This window comes from Notamacropus eugenii, chromosome 1 (genome assembly GCF_028372415.1).
Source record: "Notamacropus eugenii isolate mMacEug1 chromosome 1, mMacEug1.pri_v2, whole genome shotgun sequence".
NCBI classification, from domain to species: Eukaryota; Metazoa; Chordata; class Mammalia; order Diprotodontia; family Macropodidae; genus Notamacropus; species Notamacropus eugenii.
Window position 1 is genome coordinate 441,180,906 of NC_092872.1, and position 21,441 is coordinate 441,202,346.

Sequence of the window (21,441 nt, forward strand, 5' to 3'; positions counted from 1 at the left end):
AAAGTAAGGATCACTGCTTTAGGTCCCTGATTAAGAGGAAGGATCCTAGACAGGATGTGAATTTCCTAGGATCTCTGAGGCCAGAAATAGTGGGCATAGTAGAGTTACATATGTGGTGTGGTTTAAGGTCTCCAATCCAAAAATCTTTCCCTTCTATATCTAACATTCACTATCCTCTTTTAAAATACAAACACGTGTTTGTGGGTAACATACTGAGTCCCTAAGACAATGGAATGAATTCATCAATGAAGGAGTTCTCTGGGAGTGGAAAAAGCCAGGTATCTTGAAATTATTGGATATTTGGGGTGCAAAAGGTCTAAGAGAACAAAAAAAGGGTAAATGATATTCAGCAGAACATGCAGTGCCTTGCATATAGTAGACACTTGGGACAAAATTGATCTATTTAGCAATTTTGCCTAAAGCTGACCCCATTTGGGAATCTACTTCCTGAAATGATGATAGAAGTGGCAGAGATGAAGTCATTACCTGATAGCAATCAGCATCTGCTCTTTTCCCAATCAAATTCACATAAGGTAGCTTTGTCTTATTTAGTGATATATTAATTCCTAAAGATTTCTAACATCTGGATCCTTCCAACTATTTTCAAATCATGTTCACTATCCTATAGTTTGTGAAGACTTTTTCCCATATAGGAGTTAATGATGTACAGAGAAGTCCTATTCATTGTTAGTTTGTAAAATTATAAACTCCAGGATTTCTAACTTTTAAAATTTAATTGATTATTACAGTAAAGAATTATTTCAAAAAGAAAGCCTAGGGGATACTAAAACATAAAAAGACATTTCACTGGCTGGAGTTACACAAGATGGTGTGTGTGTGTAGAAGGGAATGAGAGTAGTAGTTGATAAGGATTTTCAATTGTTAATCATTCCTTTTTTAAGGGCTTTATTCTGATATCCACATGTGAATAAAAGTCCTGACTGCCTGGATCAAACTTTTAGAAGCCTAAAATTCACTTTTCTGTAAGTAGCTTAATTTTGTTAACAAACACTGAATTCCTCTTGTGTGTGTTTTGTTTTAAAAGAATATAAGCTGGCATTAGTATCACAAATAGAACCAACATCAGTTTCAGTGGAGTCCAACCATAGACTGGAGCTCATCAATGGCATGCTCCTCTAAAACAATGGAACATTCTTACAGAAGGCTTCCCCTGTCTATGCAATTTCCCCCTATTTCTGTTGGCTATGAGAATGCAGAAATTGAACATCTGTTCTCCCCCAAGCAAATGCTATTAGGCCACATGCAGTAAGTAATCAGATGAGGCACCAACCAAAACACTAGCAAAGTCAAGGGACTGACTGTAAGAATGATGAAATGATAACAGTCTTGGAAAATACTTCATTCAACTACTGCTACCTTCATAGAATGGTACCTTAGTGCCAGATCTGAAGTAGCCTTTGACTCAGATCTCATTTAGAGAAATAAGTTCCCTTAAATTCCTCTTTTGATACACTGCTCATTCCATATTGCTTACTGATACTAAGTACTTAGAATCACAGAATTCCCTACCTAGAAGGGACTTCAAAGATTACGTAACTGAGTTGTCTTATTCCATAGATAAAGAAATTCAGGTTCACAGATGTTTAGTGATTTAGCTCAGTCATACAACTAAGAGGGGGAACCAGGAAACAAGTCTGTTGACTCTTAGTCCAGAACCTTTTCCTAGAAATTCTGCTGCTGCTTCCTTTACCTCTCAATATTTCTTTTAAAAAGTAAGCTTGATTGATGGTTTTAACCTGTGTCCAAATGGCTTATGTCCAGTCAAGATTTTACTTTTTTTGTAATATGCTTTGAGACTTGGTTTCCAAGCATGCATTATGTCTTAAAGTGGGAACAGTGCTTGGACACCTTGCTGCGTAGATCCTTTATACATAAAGTCACTCTTGGAGTGATATGTGAAGAAGGGATGGACCAATATATGTTTTAGTTAGTGAGCACTTTCTATCCCTCCAGGCCCAGTCCCCTAACCCCTCACTATGTAGCATGAGAAGTAGAGAGCCTATGCAAATTGGACAGCTTATTATATGTCACCATAAGCAGGTCAAAATTGGCACAGTGGACCAACATTTGAGTAGCAACATTTTTTTTGAGAGGGATGAAATCAAAATATAGATATTTTACGGAGAGAAAGAGTAGGAGCCCCTGGTGATGTGACAATAACCCTTCATTTCTTTTAAAAATGAGGATTCCCCCATTTCCTTCGGAAGACTATCATTTACATCCAGGAGACTACTAGTAAAATGAAATTTATGTATCAACTACCATTTTACATTCATCTACATGATGTAAAGTTAGATGCTTACAAAGAAAGATAGTGTCTCATTAAGTAAGAAGTGACAAGATTTTGCAATCCAAGGTGGCCCTTGACTTCAAAATCTACTGAACCTTATTTCTTGACTATATTTAACTATTCACATCCTTTTAAAGTCAAAAGGTGGGTAATTCTAAGGCTGAATTGCAGGAAGGAGGGACTGAAGAGTGAGAAGATAATAGAAAAGAAATACTCAACCTCATAAAAATTGCCCATGACGTCCATAGAGGAACTTAAAATGATTGATATTCACCAGAGTCCCAGCTCCAGCAATATTGCCATCTATTTTACAGTATTTTAACCAATTCTTGTATTTTCTTTTTTACAATGCCACTAACTTCTGCTGTACAAATAAATTCTAGATGATAAAATATGACATGATTTTTTTTTTTTACAAATAGTTACAAATGCAATGTTGATAAGATATGCTACATTATCTATATACACATTGTTTCTAGGAAGGCTGGGGCGTTGATAACAAACTGAGACCCTGAGGGGGACCATCAGCTTCCTCATGGATACTGCTTCATTCTCTCTTCCAGCCCAAGAGTCTCATCCTGCACCTTATTATATCACTAGGTGATAATCAATAAGGAGAAACTTTCCAAGAACCTCTTTAGGATTCATTTGTCCCCGATTCCAGAAACAATAGAGAACTGCTTATTGCAATGCTTGTGGCTCATCAGTTTTTTCTCATTGAAATCTCTCAGAAAAGTAAAATGGAGATCCATCCCTGCCCCACCTTGAAAAGAAATGTGTATTAGGAATGTATTTGAAGACTTCCAACAGTCCTTTTCCTCCCAAACAAGCATCAATCATCCTGTGGCAGACTGCTTGGTGGACAATGGCTTCCCCAGGAGCTTCTCAGGAAGTTGGATACGAGATTCACTATAGAGTTTGGTCTTGCTACACACTCCTGCATGGCTGGGTACAAAAATATATTTTGCTTCAAGTCCTTAACAATGAATTCTATGGATCTTCTTGGGGAAATGAAGGATGACAGGCTGAAGGCATTACAAATTTTTACCTGAAATTTTGGGATGCATTACACACCATTGCTTTTTCAGCAAGCAAGGCCAAGCTCTGCCCCTGGGCACTGCTGCTGCTGCGGCTGCTGCTCCCTTCAATAAGCACTGTAACCTTAGCAACACTAGAGAAGTTTGGTTTACTCTGTTCAGATCTTAAGCTTTGTAGTTATGCATGGGAGTTGTGAGTGTTAGCTGTCCATTGGGAGCCACCTCATTGCCATCATCTTCCAATAAACCAGACACGTCAGCATTGGGGATGCTGTCATGGTAACTGCTGAAGCTGATGTTGTCTTCTTTCAGTTCAATGGTCCAAAAGGGGGCGTTGAGTTTTCGGTTTTGATACTCCCTGTATGTGTACACAGCCCCCACAAATCCCATAAGCAGGACCACCACAATGATGATGACTGTCAAAATGATGATGTTGAACTGAGTCCATGATACATCAGCTAATGCTGAGGTGCTATTTTCAGAAGATCCTATTGAAAAGATAGGCTGCAGAGTGGTGGGGGTAAATGTACTATTTGCAACCGTAGTGGGTGGTGATGTAGACAAAGTAGCATTAGAAATCAAAGTGGTAGACCCTTCAGTTGTAGTAACAACAATTTCTGAAAATAAAGACAGAAAATGAGTAATAAAACAGAATTATCCAGCTTTGGAGAAGACTATAAAAGATCTCCACAAGAGATCTTTGAACAAAGAATGTCAAGGTATAGGTTAGCAGATGTGGAAGAGACCTTGGAGGGCATCTAGTTCAACTTTTTTGTTTAGTAAATGAGGAAAGTGAGAGTCAGAGAGGTTAAATAACTTGACCAATATTACACTGCTAGAATTTCAACCCAGGTATTATGACTCCCAGTCTACTGCTCTTTCACAACACTGTACAAAAGTGTTCTTATCAATGCACTAACAATAAAAAAGGAAAGAATTATTTTAAAAAATAAGTGTATCATGATAAGGAAGAACTAGGGCCTCAAAACCTAGGATGATGAGTGTTATATGCATGGCTGGCATCTATTTTAAGGTAGATATATCTACCTTGAAATCTTCAGGAGAATTCCAGAGTAAGTATCTTTCAAGATTCCCTTTGGTAGATTAGTATAAATTCTTCTAAGTCAGTGAATATGTCATTACTGAGACCTAAAGTCTATGTTAAGGTGGGTAATAAGGATGTTTCTATAGAGAATTCCATGGCAAGTATTTGAACTCAGGTAATGCTAACATACCTTGAGGCTTTTCACAAAGGCAGCACAGCATAGCAGAATTGGATTTAAGTCTCAGATCTGCCACTTATTAAGTATATAACCTAGTAATGAATGTCATCTCAGTTCTCTGGGCCTCAATATCCTCCTCTATAAAATGGAGACAATAATATTTGTACTACTTACCTCATACTTGTTATAAAAATCAAATGAGATATTAGAAGTGACAGTATTTTATAATCAAATTATATATAAGTGTGGGCTATTCATCTAATAATATCTTGAGCATCCTGACTTTCTTAAGACATTATTTGCCATCCATCATTTTATCTAAATCAGTTGGGACTGTTTTTATTTTATACGTGCAAAAAAGCTTTTGTTACATGATGATTTATTTTGAATAGGAGAATGTATCATGTTCTCCCATCTCTACAGCTAGAAAAATAGTCTGGCTTAGTTGAGAGAAAACTGGACTTGAAGCAATGAAAATCAGGGTCTGGGTTACGGTGATCCCACTTACATGTTGCCTAGGACAAGTCACCCAAATTGACTTAAAATCTTTTCCATAAAGTGGGGATAACAATTACTTGCACTAGATAACTTTCATTCTTTGATTCTCCATTTCATCATCTGCATATGGCTGTCATGAGCAAGTATTTGCTAAATTGTTATATAAACACAGAAAGCCATTATTTTAATTACTATAATAAACACTAATGGTGATAATGACAACAAGAAGACCTCAAAGACAGGTACTAGAAAGAACTCTAGGCTATCAGTGAAGTGTTCTAACTATCAAACTCTAGTCCTACTGGGAATAAACTTAGATGACTGCTAGATGCACTGTGAAACTACAGAGAATAAAAGATAAGAAGGAGAGGATATCTTAATTATTAATATGGAAATAATACAGGCCAAATGAAAGTGTGAAAACTACACAATGACAGCCTGGGTCCCAAAGCAGGACTCAAATTTCCTGAGTTTACAGTGGAAGTTGAGGAGGGGTACAAGCAAATAGAAGGGAAATTTCCCTGAGCAATTATCTGACAAAATCCACTTTTGGAATCCATGAACATAGAAATATAAACAGTTCACTCTGCTGCTGCCAGTGCTCAGATAGGCATTTAGTAAATGGAAATAAAATTTTCCCAATTTGGAAACAGCAGTCAAAGATGCACTCATTTTAGGGAAGCATAGCAGCTGAATTTGCCAGAGACGCTACTCTCCAAATGATGGCCATATGTATATAGGATATTCAAACGTCAAATCTATAGATATAAAACTTGCATAAGCATTCCTTGAATTGAGGAGAGGAAGTGGGAAGGGACAGTGGTGGAAGAGTGCTGTTGGGAATAGAGAGGAACTATGGTTGATTTTGCAGTGAACAAGGCTTCCTGAAGGTGTTGCTAGGAGGTTTAGAATTTATGCTCTTAGCTGAGGGTTTACCTTTCTTGACGCAGTTTCCTTTGAGGTGTCTGACATAGCCTTCCAAGCAGTTCTCACAGTGAAAGCCAGTAGTATTGTGGAGACAATCAATGCATTCACCACTCTCTGGCTTGCAGATCTTCGGAGTTTTAATAGAGTCCACATGACCACCGCACTCACATTTCAAACAGATACTGTCAGAGTTGTAATAGCCATTTTCACAGACATTGCAGTTTGGACCTGTGTAACCCTCTCTGCACTGATCACATTCAGGTACCAACTCCCCGGAACCTAAAAGAGACACAATATCAACATGTTTTAAAATGTAGGCCTAAAAAATAATAAAAATATTGCTAATCCTGAAAAACGTTTTGTTTTGTTTTTTACCAACTTTACCTACTTCCTACAGCCCAATACCAAGAGATATACAGTACAAAATAATGAGATCAGTATTAATTAGAATACACCTGAATTCTAGAACAATTCTTCCAATAATTAGTTATGTGACCACAAGCAATTCAGCCCCCTTTTTTGGTCCAATTTCACAGAATCACAGAATTTGGAGGATGAAAGGGACCTCAGCAGCTTAGCTATCCATCTCATACCCCAAAGGAGGTCCCACTATCATATATCTGACAAGTAGTCATCAAGTCTCTGTGAGGTGCTAAGGAGGGTAACAGATTCCCTTCCAAAGGGCAACTCACTCCACTTATGGAATTCTCTAATTGTTAGGAAGTTCTTGATATTGACCTAAATTTTACCTCTTTGCAACTTCTACCTATTGTTTTTGGTTCTTCCCTCTGGGATCAAATGAAATAAATCTAATCTCTCTTCCTCATGATTCTCTCACATTTTTGAAGATAACTTTAATCCTGCCCCTATCCACCCCCTTACACTTTTTTTTTTTAGGGCAAATGTATCCAGTTCCTTCAACTGATCTTATGACACAGACTCAAGGCCCTTCACTATTTGGGATGGACAACTCTGCTCACTTTCCAGCATATCAATATTCTTCTTAAACTATGGTACCCAGTATTGAACAAAATACTTCAAGTGTGATATGACCAGGAGTAAAGCGGGATTGTCATCTCCTTATTCATGGAAGCCATGCCTCTATTACTATTGTCTAAGACTGCATTAGCTTTTTTCAGCTGCCACATAATATTGTTGACAAATGAGGGAACTGGACTAGGTGCTTTCTATAGGATCTATCCATTAGGCAAAAACATTTATTAAGCACTTACTACGTGCCATACAATAACACAAAGACTCACACTTTACTACCTTCTAGGTTCTGAAGCCCCTTCTATTTCAAACTTTCCATGCTTCAAGGTTCCTTCCAACTCAAACATTTTAGGTTTAATTATTCTACTAGCTGTTTGGCTTTCAGGGAGTACTGAGGGAGAAATCTGAGTTATCTATTTCAGTGGGAAAGGAATGAAATATACTCAGAAAAGAAAGTCTGAATAATAGCAACATATCAGAGGTACCTAATTAATTTTCAGTTCTCATGGATGTGATGAAGTAGGTTTTAACAACAGTTAACAGAGCAGTGATTGGCTCCACAAACCATCTGCAGAGACAGCTTATATTGAATAATATTTGGCAAACTGCCTCTTCCTACTAGGTAATATAATAAAGACATCAAAACTTCAAAGTAACTGTCAATGTGTATGTGGATTCGTGTTAAATAACTGGGATAGACTTCCACAGTTTACTTTGGCATAATAAAGAAATTAGAAAGGATATAGCAAGTTATCAGACTAAAATTTCATTCAGGCTAGAGAAATGTTTCCAAGGCAGAGCTCTGACACAGGAACCATTAGCCATTTTGTAGGATTAATGATATCACCCATAGCAGTGTGAGAATATCACCTAAATAAATACCTGTCTGGATAAAATCATCCTGTTATGGCAAGCCGATGATTACATGAAATTGTGCTTTTCTATTCTGTATCTGTATTAATTCCAATTTCTGAATGTGTTCACAGTATTTTAGAGTTAGAAACAGAACACTATACCTTAGGGGCTATCTATTCTACTCTCCTTATTTGGCAGTTGAAGAAATTATAATGGTAAAGCAATTGGTTATACAGGCAGAAGAGGAAGAGTCAGACACAATACAAAAGCTCTGGGTCCAAACTCGGCAGTCTTTCCCCTGTACTAGGTCAGTTTTCATCTGGACCAATAAAGGAGTTTAATTCACCATCTAATAGTCAAACTAGTTTTGTAAGCTGGATACATCACAATATCTGACCTTCAGTTTTCTTATGTGCACATTAAGAGGACTGCATTAGATGACCTCTTCTAACTCACTGTGAATCTGTGACCTTACAGAACAGAAGGCTGGAGCTGGAAGGTGCTTCCTAGGTTAACCAGTTCATCCTCCTTACTCCCGGTGTGATGTGACCAGGAGTGCAATGGTATTACCATCTCCTTATTCCTGGAGACCATGCCTCTATCAGTGTTGCTGCAAAAGTAGAAGGCAGCAGAACCATGGAGGCTATTTACTTTCTTATGAGACCACCTTACACTGTTCAGAACTTTGAAAATACTACATATACACTATCTCACTCGATATTCACAATGACCTTGTAAATTATTGTGGGGGCAAATTCCTTAAGATCAAGGACTCTGTCTAATTAAACTAATTTATCTTTTCTCCAAGCAGTACCAGTATAGTATAGTACTTCAGCAAATGGTTTCTACTATAAATGCTAGCTGACTCCTACAAATGTTAAACCTGTCTAGGATGTAGGTTTATGGGAAAGCCTTACGTATGAAACAGCTGCCAGTAGATGTCACTGCTGAGCAAGGGCACCGAAGACATTTATGGGAGGCAGTGGGACTCTTGTAGAAACCATCTTTGCATTCTTCACAGTGGTTTCCTTTGCTGTATCCTTGGCAGTTCAAACAGATACCTGAAAGAAATTATTTTAAAATGTTTAGAGGTATAGGGACCTCTTGTTTGTTTTACTCAAGGTAAAACTTAGTAATTCAATTTGATAAGCATTTGTTAAGTGCCTACTACATGCCAGTGCTATTCTAGGTCATGTGGATGGGAAGAGAATAAGTACTTTTATATAGCACTTGGGTTATGTAATTAGTGTCTAAGGCCAGATTTGAATTCAGGTCTTGATTCTAGACCAGGATTCTATCCACTGTGACAAAGCTAAACAATCCCTGTCCTTAAATACCTTACCTTCTACTATGGCAGAGATAAGATGAGAGAGCCTGTACACAGATGACAATGATCATGGGATAACTGATGATAAATAAATACAAAGTAATTCCAGGCATGGGAAAACACTGACAAAACAGAAGGGACCAGGAAAGGGCTTTAGGAGGATTCAGGCAGTGAGAAGGAAGAACATATAGGCATGCTTGCCAGCCAGGGCAGTAGTGCAGAGGCAAGAGATAGAAATGTGAAATTTTTCTGGTACCTATTTTAAAGAATTTATACTTACATACTAATAAAGATTAATTGAACTTGACTGAGTTCCAGTGCTAGCCTTAACAATCTGATTCTCCCTAAATGCTGTAGTTTACGGGTATCAATATACCAGTATAATGAAATCTTTTTAAAAGGAAAGCCATATATAGAAATACACTGAAAAATAACATCAATTATAAATCACTCTTAGGTTGTATTTGAGCTGGATTAGGGGTAGAAGTACAGATTACATTCAGTCCAATGGGAGTTTGCTTCTAGGGATCTATTTAGATGTAGAGGGATCCAGACCTCAGATATCCCTGATGCAGGTTCAACTTCTGATGTGGAAACTCTCCCCACAAATGCAGCCTGGCAGCTCATCTGAAATTTAGAGTTGTAGTTGGCATAGGGTACTTAGAGGTTAAATTACTTATGTAGGATACAAAGTCAATATGTGTCAGGGGCAGAACTTGAATCTAGGATTTCCTAACTGTAAGAAGGATGTCTACTTATTTTGCTGTACAGCCTCTAAACAACAGTTAGAAAATGTCTGCTGATTGGCTTTAGATTTTTGTTCTAAATAGCACTTAATCCTACTTTTCAGTTTTTTCTGTTCTCTGAATAAGCAGGGTATATTACACTGAACAGGTTATTTATTTTCATGATGGTCGGGTATATGGAGAATGAGTAAGGGGATGGGGAGTGGAGCAGAATGAGTCAGGTGAGAGAAGTGATCAGAGTCATAGGTAACAAATTCTGAGGAAGCCCTTTTTGGGGGAGGGGTTTTTCTTCTGAAGACTGATTGTACTATCCCCATCTTCGAATTCTCCTTTCCCACTAAAAAAAAATACACAGGGATATGGTTTTAAGAAAATGCATCCGTTATAATAAGCTGCTAGGCTGTAAGTCCTGATGTGGCAAAGCCCAAAGGCTAATGTTCAAATATTGGGCTATTGAGAGAGGTTTCTACAATATCCCAATCATTTTGGCATACCTTTTCCAGCCCTGTCTAGAAAAAGGCAAGTTGGCAGCCCTTAAAAGAATATTAAGCCTGAAATTGACCTTAGAAGATTATATAGTCTAATCCTATCCTCATCTTCATTTTGATGGACAGGAAATTGAGAACAGGAAGGGGATGGGATCCACTCAAATTTACACAATTAGCTAGGTGGTGCAGTGGATAGAGCACCAGTGCAGGAGTCAGGAGGACCTGAGTTCAAATCTCACCTCAGACACTTGACACTCACTAGCTGTGTGACCTTGGGAAAGTCACTTAACCCCAACTGCCTCATCCTGGGTCATTTCCAGTCATCCTGATGAATATGTGGTCACTGGATTCAGATGGCTCTGGAGGAGAAGTGAGGCTGGTGACCTGCACCTCCCTCACTCAAAACAAAGTGCAAGTCATGTCATTATTTCTCTGATGGAATGGTCTTCTTTGGCAATGAAGGACGAACACACATACAATTAGCTAGTGATAAAGTTAAAATCCAGGTCTCCTAATTCCTAATCCAACGCAGTATCTTCTATATCAGGACTCACAATCATGGAAGGCCTTAAGGAAATAATTCTTCTCATTTCTACAGTTCTTTAAGATTTAGAAAACTACTTTTGTAATATTCACAATAATTCTAGTACTGCCATATGTATTTTCTTTATTTTATAGATAAGAAAAGAGATAATGAGTCACCCAGATAAGAAATCTCAGAGCTTGAACTTGAACCTTCTGATTCCAAGTCTAGAGCTTTTTCTATCTATACTAGATTGTGCTGGTAGTAAAATTTCCTTGGTGGGAAGGGGAGAAGTATTTAAACAACTCAAGTATTCATTAATGATCTAGTCCTTTAGGAGTCAATTGGCAGGAGACCATATTTGATTTTAAAATATATATTGTGCCATAATGTTTGGCCTGAATGGCATATGGAATTCAATCAAGCTTAAAGTTATGAAAGTTGCCTTGTTTAAGTGCTGACTTGCTAATAATTTGCATGAGGGCCCCAGAGTCTTTGAAAATGTCACAATACATTTTATTCAATAAAATCATTTACTTCAAAATATTATGAAGAGTTTCCAGAACAAACAGCATCATACTGTTATTCTGTTTGCATTATCTCTAATACCTTGCAATCAGAACTTCATTAAAAATATATATCATGGACACATATATGAAACACAGTGAAGTGAGAATGTCAAGTCTTGATATCTATTAAAGATTCTGTAAGTCTGTAGTGGTTTTGAGTTTTCTATTTGCTCTTTGGCCCAGGCCTACAGTTTTATGGGTGTGGGAAACTCCTTCCATCAGTACATAATGGCAACTGTTTTGCAGCTTATACTCTTACAGAGTTGCCAGAGGCACTGAGAGGTTCAGTGATTTGCTCAGGGGTTGGTGGGTTGGTTGTTGTCTTTCATCTTCAGAGGACCAAAAATGACATCACCATAATAAATGGGTGATGTCTTTTGATTTGTGTGTAAATTAGATTTAAGTGAGGCAGAGTTGCACGAAGTCATCAACCTCACTCTCTCCTCCAGAATCATCATAGTCCAGTGGCAGGACACAGTCAAGACAGTTGGTGATGGCTCACGATGCAGTGGATGATCTTGGCATCTAACCAAGCTCTAAGAGCTCCATACTGCCTGCTTCATCTGCCTTCATGGCCATTGGAACAAATTGTTCTCATCCGCCCATTCCACCAGAGGAAGTCTTCACATATTTGGGGTAGACACCCCCTCTAACTCACCAATGGGTTTGAGAATTACTCTCAACCTAGTTTGGCCCATCTGCTGAAACAGTTTACCGGGGTGTGGCTGCTGCACATGCTGCAGCTTCTTGGAGCCACAGGTGAGAGTGAGGTGGAACAGGTGGACACCAAAGGTAGAAAGAGCCCAGAAAAGGGCTTGGCAGGCATCACACCAAAGGTACTTGTCCTACCTGAACACACCCTACATAGCCAGTATATACCAGAGGCAGAACTTCTATCTACTTTACCAAGCTGCTTCTCTTTGTGGTAGTATTCTTTTTTAAACTGCACACTATGAATAAGTCTCATATTCTATCTGCAAAAAAAAAATGAACAGATACTATTCTTTAGCATACCAAATTAGAGGCTATTAAAGTTAGAATAGTTAGTAATAATAATGCTTTACAATAGAAAAAATTTATTTACAAAAACAGATTATACTCTTTAAATATTTGAACCATACTATAAGTCATTCATGTCAGTTCTACATCTGTACCACAATGTGAAACACAAAAAGAAAAAATTACAACTGCTTTAACACCCAAACCCATGAGGATCATTCGGTTCCCCGTTCCGCAACCTTCTGCTGGAAAACTACAGTGCACACACAGCCCTTCCCTTCCTCCTCCCAACCTTTAAAACTCTTCTTCGGTTCTGCTCATCTTTGCGCTGTGATCTTCTACAAATGCTATCAAGTGCTCCAAATCTCTCTTCTCGTTTTTCAAATTTAATAGGATTATTTCTGCCCATGTGAGGAGCAAAATAGAAGGTAGGAAAAGCTTCTACCTTGTAGTGGTTATTGGTCCCCTCACTGGTGCTGACATCTACCTTCACTATAACCAGGGTTTTCTGAGACTTGTATTTCTTCCCTGCTTCAGTATATACAGGCTCTAACTGAAAACAAAGGCTCTGGCTGCTTACAGTATTCACATCATGGAGCATAGAACTCAATGAGAATGTGTGACTTGGGGGTCTATCACTAAGGAGTCAAAAGTTTTACTTCCCACAATCATTTCAGGCCTTTATTGTTTGGAGACACAGGCTGAGATCTTATGGGTGCCTTTAGTTTTTCCCTTTTTGAATGCCAACACCAAGTCTGAGAGTATATCAGAATCAAATTTCTCTGGTTCTAAGGCATACTCTTTGCTACCCCTGAGGCCACAGGTTCCTCACCCCTGATTCTTTACAGATGAGGAAACAACTCAAAGAGGTAAAGTCATTTATTCTAAAACACACAAGTCATTAGCAGAACTGCTGACACCACTCATCTAAGTACCATTTCATCCACAGTTTGTCTTTTTTTTTCATTTGCAATAGCTTATTATCTCTGAGGGGAAATGGCACAGCAAGGCTAATCTGATTCAATTTCTTTTCCCTGAAACAATGTGAATATCACAATTTTAGGAACCACCTAATATGGCAACAGATCACGTTTAATAACAAACCAGAGGAAACTTCCATTAGTTCCGTTCTCCCCACTAACCCAGCGCTCCTTACTCATAAGTCTGGGTGTTTAGTGAGGTCATAAATGAGCCAATGGATATAGATTCCAAAACTGTCCACTTGTGATATGAAAGAATTAATGTGCTTCCTGGAAACTGAATCTACTATCATGGAATGATACAAGTCTGGAGAGAATCTGGTTCCTTGAAGAAAGGTATTGTTGCTTTTAGGAAGCCCAAACAGAATAATTAATCCTCAGTAGTAAGATCAGTAATCTTACGCATTGAATGGAAGGTTGGTATGAACTATTGACAAATTTAATTTATAGAGAAATGTTGTCTTCACAATTTTAAGTAAGCTTCTGACATCTTCTGGAATACTGTGTCCAATACAGCTGTCTTAGGAAGCAGATCAGCAAATCAGAATGCATGCCCTAAAAATGGTGACCAGGATAGTGAGGGGTCTATAAGCTGCAACAAATAAGACTCAATTAAGGGAGAATCAAAACTGAAGACTTATACATAGGCATGTTTTCTTTTCTTTTTTAAAATATACAAAGGATTACAGGCAAAAGGAATGATCTGTTTTGCTTGATCCACAGGGTAAAACAAAAGACCAATTGCTGGAATTGCAAGGAGGTAAATTTTGCCAGTGTCCAAAAATTTGAAAAATGTCTTGAGAGACAGTCTACTTCTACTGGATATGTTCAAGAGAAAATGACTTGCTGTACATGCTACTAAGATTCATGCTCCAAGCAGGAGAGGAGCAGCATGGGGTTGTGGAAAGTACAATGGATTCAAAGACAACTCTTTTGATCTCAATTTACTACTCTGAAATATGAAGGGGACAGACTGGATGATTTATAATGTCCATTTAAAACAAATCTATGATTCTAATTATTAGGTGTAACTCAAATTGCTAACAAAGTATTGCCAAGCAGAAGTTCCTGGAAAACACCTACTTTATTTCTATGTGAGTCATATATTATTATTTAGTAATTATTGTGTGAATTCTTTTATATGCAAATAGACAATCATTTGCATATAAAAACTTGATAAGTTTATCTTAAGTATGTGAACATTCCTTTAGAAGAATGTTGGTGTTGTTAATGTCATAGTAGGCTATATTTCCTATTAAATAACAAATAGAAGTTTCAAAATATCCAGTTCATGGTAACCTCATGACCAGTTCACTCAAGAATTTGTGATAGAGAAACAAGGGAAAGCTGGGCATAGTGTAACAACTTGTCCTAGATTTTGAGGGTCTATTTCAAAAAATTTAGTAATAGCATCCTATGCCTAAAATTTGATAGGGGAAGTTGATCCAAGAGATATGGGAAGTTTTCATACGAAATAAATACAAATGAATCTGATGAGGATTAAAGGAGGAACTCTCTAAAAAGACTCAAGTCTTAGTCTTTTAGTCAGGGAACTAATAAATTAACTTTGATGTTAAAGACGTATAAAAGATGGAAGCAAGGCCAAGTTAAAACAAAAGTATGACATGTTCCTCTAAGAAGCTTTAGGGCAAAAGCACTATAGTTCAGAATGAGTTGAAGTCAGTGTTGAATTGTTGCAAATCACTAAGAAGACTTTTTACATTATACCAAAAACAGCTAGTGGTTAAAAAAATTTTTTGAAGCTCTTGATTTTTTACAGCACATTTAATTTCTGGAAATGAATACCTCTTCTTTTCTCCTCCAGATTGAACACTTAACTTGTAACAAAGAAAAACCAATTAAGCCAAGATGAACCAGTTTCAAACCCTTTGAATCCACTGAAAAAAGGCTACTGGCTCCTCTGAGTGGATAGGATAATGATAACTAAAGCCAAAGCCAGAACTACTCAACTCTTAGTTTGCTTTTTTCTTTGTTTGTTTGTTTGTTTTTTACCAAAAAGAATTATCTTCAGACTAGGGATAGAACAAAAGTTATTATTAAGAAGTTGAAACTCAAAATAAGGTGGGAGTGGGATAGGGAGGAGAGGAGACAATTGTGCTTAAAAAGAAAAAAAAGGCTCCTAGGTGTCTCAATGAGTTTAAGTCATCAGGCCCAGACAATTTAGATCCTATGATTATAAAACAGTCATGAAATTACTTCCAAGCTAATACCAGTTATCTCTAAAGAATTATGCAAAATGACAAGATTGAAGATAGACAAGTAACCTGATTTTCAAAAAAGGAAAAAGGGAATTTTTCAAATTAAAAATCTTTTTGCTGTATTTTGATATAGCAGATGTATCTCAACAAACACATTATATACATCTCCTCCCCACCCCTGTACTATTCATACATATAGTATAATCCCCCAAATATGAGCCAAACAAGCAAAACCATTTAAACTAAAATGGGTTTCATATCACATCTGCCAGTTATTTCTCTACCCTGGGATTAGTTTGTCTGGCTCTAGAGATCTGAATTTATTAAGGTAGCGAGATACCCTGTTACCAGTTCCTCATTCATATGGAGTTTAAACTTCTGATTTTTCACTTTTGAACTTTATTGTTTGCTAACGAAAAGGAAGCTTGTGTACCTTTACTTTAATAATTTGGTGCCAATGTTGCCCAATATACTTATTTTTAGTTTGGGGCTTTTAATGTCTTTATTTATACTACTGTAATCATTGTATAATATATACATTCATCTGAGACAATGAATTCCCTAACATAAACCAACGTCCTTAACAGTCCTTGCAAAATTCTACAATGTACAATTAAAAAAAAAGATTTGATTGATATTTTAATTTTTACATCTCCTTCATTTCCCAATACATCCTTCTGGATTCCCCACTCAGATAGCCAGACCTTATAACAAAGAATAAAAAAGAGAGAAAAAGAGCACTTCAGCAAAGGTAAACTAAACATATAAAGTGTTCCATACTCATAATTCTTATCTCCCAACTTTGCAAAGAAGAAAAGGAGATGCCTTCTCATTTCTCTTATTAGGGTCAAACCTGGTGTAAAACAAATTCTTAATGGGATTGATTTACAAGCATTTAGAAAGGAAGGTGTGATCTTTAAGAGCCTGTATAGGTTTAAGGACAATCTTGATAGCCTGACCTCATTTCTTTTTGACAGGATTACTAGAATGGTTAAATAAGGGAAATCCCATAGATAAATTATACCAGGATTTCAGTCCCTCCCCTCCTCCCCCAAAATATAAGAAATCCCATACTGTTTTCAAAGTAAAGATGCAGAAATATGGGGATGTTAATAGTTTTATTCAAAAGATTCAGAAGTGGTTAAATAATTAGTGGTGAAAGAGGGGTGCTCGCTTACAATCTCTTGAGGGTGGGGAGAAGATAAATATAAAATCTTGCATTTGGGTTTGAATCAACTATACAATTTCAAGATGAGAAATGCATAACTAGACAAGATTTTGGAACAGACCTGGAGGTTTTAATAGCTAGAAATCTCAGTGACTCAACAGGATAACAACATGGCACCCAAACAACTTAACCATCACTAGAAAAGAATTTCCAACATGAAAGAAGTGGTAGTCCTATTTATTCTGGCCTGGTCAGATCAGACCTACAATATTGCATTTGATTTTGGGCACCATATTTTATGAAGAACTGTGGCAAACTGGAGCATGCCCAGAGGAAGCCAACTAGGATAGAACAAGATGAGGACTAGAGAGTATATCATACATGAACAGATGAAGGAACTAAAAATATTTGGCCTCGAAAAGAACAAACTTAGGGAGCATATGTTGATTGTCTTTAGGAATCTGAAGGGCTTTCTTATGGAAAAAGAAATGATTAGTTTTTCCTGGTCCTAGGGGCAAAATTTAGGACAATTAGGAAAAATTGGACAGAGGAAGATTTTAGCTTGACACAAAGAGAAGCACCTTAATAATTAAAGTGGTTCATAAGTAGAACATATGGCCTCCAGTGAAAGTGGTTCTCCATGGCTTGACAGCAGACACTGGATGACTTCTTGTCTTGGATGTTATAAAAAAGTATTCCATTTCAAATTTAAGATCATAAATTTGGGACTACAAGGGACCTCAGAGGCTATCCATGATTTATAGATTCCTTATCTGTAAAATGGGAATAATACTTTAAATTCCCTCAGAGGATACTCTTAAGGACAGACTTTAAATAATTCTACAAGCAGAAGTAATTATTATTACTATAAACAATAGCAACAATGCTTTTTGGATGTTAGCATACTATTAGATACAATCTTCAACAACATATGCTGTATTTAAAAGTCTTTGTCCACTTCATATCTCGATTTACAGGAGATGTTGCCCTTGTTAAGAACAGTATTATTATTATCATTGAATATATTGAGTATTAGAATTCTTTCTGAGTACCAATGTTCAGTATGATGGGGCTATTCCAGGTAGGTAGAGATAAAATGGGAATTGTGATTTGGGCAGTTTATAAAATTATTTATGGTGTTTCATATCTAACTAAAATTCCCCATCTCAGTTTTTTCGAAGTAGAATTTTAAAAATTTATTCTTTACTGGATTTGGCCCAACATTCTAGCCTTTCAAGATCTATTCAGTCTGTCATTCACATGTGTTATCTCTCCCTCTTAGCTTTTTGTCATATACAAATTTGATAAGTATGAATATATTCAAGTTGCTAATAAAACTTGTTTTTTCTAGAAGTTCACTAATCCTTCCTCTAATAATATATCCCAGGACTTCTGCCAGGAATCAAAGTCAAACTCATTGACCTCTAGGTAAAGATTCCATTTTCCTCCCTTTTAAAAAAAATGGGACAGTATTTGCCCATTAAAGATCTCTCACATGCTTCAAAGATCATTCACAATAATTCTGCAATTACATCTGCTATGTTTTTTTCAGTTCTGGGGGAGCCTCATAATTCCTTTTCCTCTTCTTTTGGATGTGACATTAAGTTTTTAAATGGATTTTTATCTATAATCTATAATCATGCCTCTAATTTAACAAGTGGATATTGTTAAGATAAATAAGATAAAATGGGATATATGAAAGTGCTGTGAGTTCTTAGGGGGAAGGCACTAGCTCAAGGTTGCAAATTTCTTTCCCGTCTGCTTTTTAGCCTAAAATTGAAGGTATATTCCAGGCAAAGCCTGAAGTAAACAATGTTTGTTAGTATGGCTATTGGCCACCAGGGGGCAGCCACAGCACATCAGTAATGGGAAAACTCCATTGAAAGACAAATTTTAAGTAAAGCTGGCAGTGTTGGAGAAAGTGGTAGTATTCCTTCATCTTTGCCTCTCAGAAATTCTCTTTCTGGCTCAAAATGTACAAGTTTCACCTGATATTTGTAGGAAAAACAAATTCCTGTTTCTGTAGGTGTGGCACCTGATGGCACAAAGCAAGGGAATTTTGCAAGTATTTTCACTTTGGAGGAATCTGCCATTTTGCTTGTGATCTCTACAGTATTAAGTCAGTACATAACCTTCAGGAAGCTGCAAAAGTTATTAAAAGGAAAAAAATTTCAGCCTGTAATCTAGTCCCTAAAAATTTCCCCAAATTAATTTAGAAGGTTCCCTAAATGGTTCCCCAAATTAATTCAAATTAACTCAGTGATGCACCCATTCCTTGCTTTACTCCTAGTTACAAAACCATAGGATGTAGAGCTAGAAGAGATATAGAACATAGAGCAAGAATAAACTTTGAAGCAGGAAATGTTAGAATTAGCCTGTAAAATGTGCATATGCATATATACATGATATACATATATAACGTATACATATATAACCAACTACAATCTAGTTGAGAAGTATTGTAAATTAATTCAATGATCCAGATAGTTGCTTTAAAAGATACTTCCTAAAAAACATATCCTCAGCATAAGAAATAAATTGTAAGTGCATTTTCAGTTGTCTTAAGAACCATGCACTATTTTAATCAGTCTTAAAAAGATAATGAGGCTAAGAAATAAAAGGAAAGGATCACGTAGATTTACTTATATTTGTGAATTGCTTCCAAAGTAAAAACTGCATTTTTCCTCCATAATAATTTTATGTATATTCACTAACTTGTTCCCCCAACTGGATTTTACAGTAATGAGATACAGGGCAATAAGGAGAGGAATTGAGCTAAGAGATAGGGATTCTCAGATATAATGCTTTAACCTAAAAGACACAAACACAGCCCTGCAACAAGGTAAGTATATACTGTGTTTACTACCCAGAAGACACTAGATAAGTACAAGGTTTTAATCATATTGTTGGTAACACTTTTTATTTTTGACAGGTCTTTTTAATGAAAAAGATTGCCAATGATTTTAGATATACTACTATTCATCATCATAATATTCCTGTGGTAGTTATACGTATTATTAAAAAAAATTAACAAAGAGAAAAGAATCTGACTCTTAGTCCTTGTTAACATATTCATCCACAAATCTTTATTGAACACTTACAGAGTACAGGAGAGGCAATGTGGTGCCGTGGATAGAGAGCTAGCCATGGAGTCAGGAAGCTTTGGGGTCAAGTCCTACCTCTGACACACACTGGCTGTGTAATCCTGGGCAAGTCCCTCTCAGTGTGACCCTGAGCAAGTCCCTCAGTCCCTCAGTGCTCCTAGACAACTCTCTCAAATTATAAATTGTAGAAGAGTTGTAGATTTGCATTGATAGTTACCCAACAATGAAATTCGATCTGTATCCTATCCTCTTCCAACATTTAGATGAGTAGACAGTAACTTGAAGATCATAACAATGAAATAAGAGTAGGTCAAATAATCTCGTCTACCCTTAGGGGAAAGTTAGCCCAGAAATCATACAGATCAAAGCTAGTAACAGCCAATACTATTTAAGTGTTTCCCATGCTAAGTACTGAAGAGGGAAAGAGATGAAGTATAAGACAAGAGTCCTTTCTCACTCCCCACCCTGCCTCCCCACTATAATCTAGTTGAGAAGAAATATTATGAATTGATTCAGTTATTAAGTACTGATTAGGTGCAAAGGCCTCTGATAGGTACTCTGAATACAAATATGAAAAAAATGCTAGAGTTCTTGCCCTCAAGGAGATAATAATCTAGTTGCACAGAGAGCACAGAAGAAAAGGCTAAACACTAAGCTCACACCTTGGAGTGAAGATATGCTTTACCTGAGAAGGGATCACAAGTGACAGACTGATTATTGCATTGGCAGAGCAAACAGCCATTCTCACTGAAGCCATAATACCCATCTTGGCAGTGGTCACATTTGGAACCTCCAACACCCACTTTACACTGGCATTTCCCAGAGCTGCAAAGAAAAACAGGGAAATTAAACAAAAGCTAAATCATCTCAATTTTTTTTTTTATTGCTAAACAGACCATACCAGACAATCCCACTATTGGAAACAAATTTAACTAGGAGCATTAGGAATGATTTTCATGAACCGAGAGTAGAGAAGCCTTGTGACTAAACACATTCAGCTCTTCTGGTGTGCAGATCCCAATCACTTCTGACACCTTCATCCTCTGCATTCCAGGGCAGCTTAAAATGAATGTTCATGGAACACAAGGTCTCTACTTTCCACAAAGATCCTTGTTTACCAAGCTCTGTGTTCTTAATAAGTAACCATCTATTTCCTGGATCATCCTGTATTTCATTAGAATTTGTTCTTTATGACAAGGAGAAATTAAAGATACAACACTTGTTTTTTATTCTATTTCACATCTGACAAGACAGAATGAAGACAAACATATGTAAGTATGAGTTTAGAGCAAAAGCACACTATAAATACGAATGTTATTACTGTCACATATGAGACTTAATAATCACTCACATCTACAGAGGGTTTCACAGTATGCAAGATTTTTTCCACAAAACACACAGGTTATCATTGCTGCACATGGAGAAGAGGGACATATGCCACAAAAGAGTTTCACTCCCTCCCTGCAGTGGTCTT

The 21,441-nt window shown here is 36.9% G+C and overlaps 1 protein-coding gene across 1 annotated transcript in view; it reads right to left on the minus strand.

The window, feature by feature from the left end:
• Positions 1-2,713: 2,713 nt before the first annotated feature.
• MEGF9 (multiple EGF like domains 9) overlaps positions 2,714-21,441 on the minus strand; it is a 120,077-nt gene continuing 101,349 nt past the window's right edge. The window contains exons 3-6 of the mRNA XM_072631765.1: positions 20,653-20,792; positions 8,762-8,905; positions 6,006-6,275; positions 2,714-3,965 (exon numbers count right to left, since the gene is read on the minus strand). Coding sequence (XP_072487866.1) covers positions 3,514-3,965; positions 6,006-6,275; positions 8,762-8,905; positions 20,653-20,792 — 1,006 coding nt within the window. The 3' untranslated portion in view covers positions 2,714-3,513. The remainder of the gene's footprint in view (positions 3,966-6,005; positions 6,276-8,761; positions 8,906-20,652; positions 20,793-21,441) is intronic.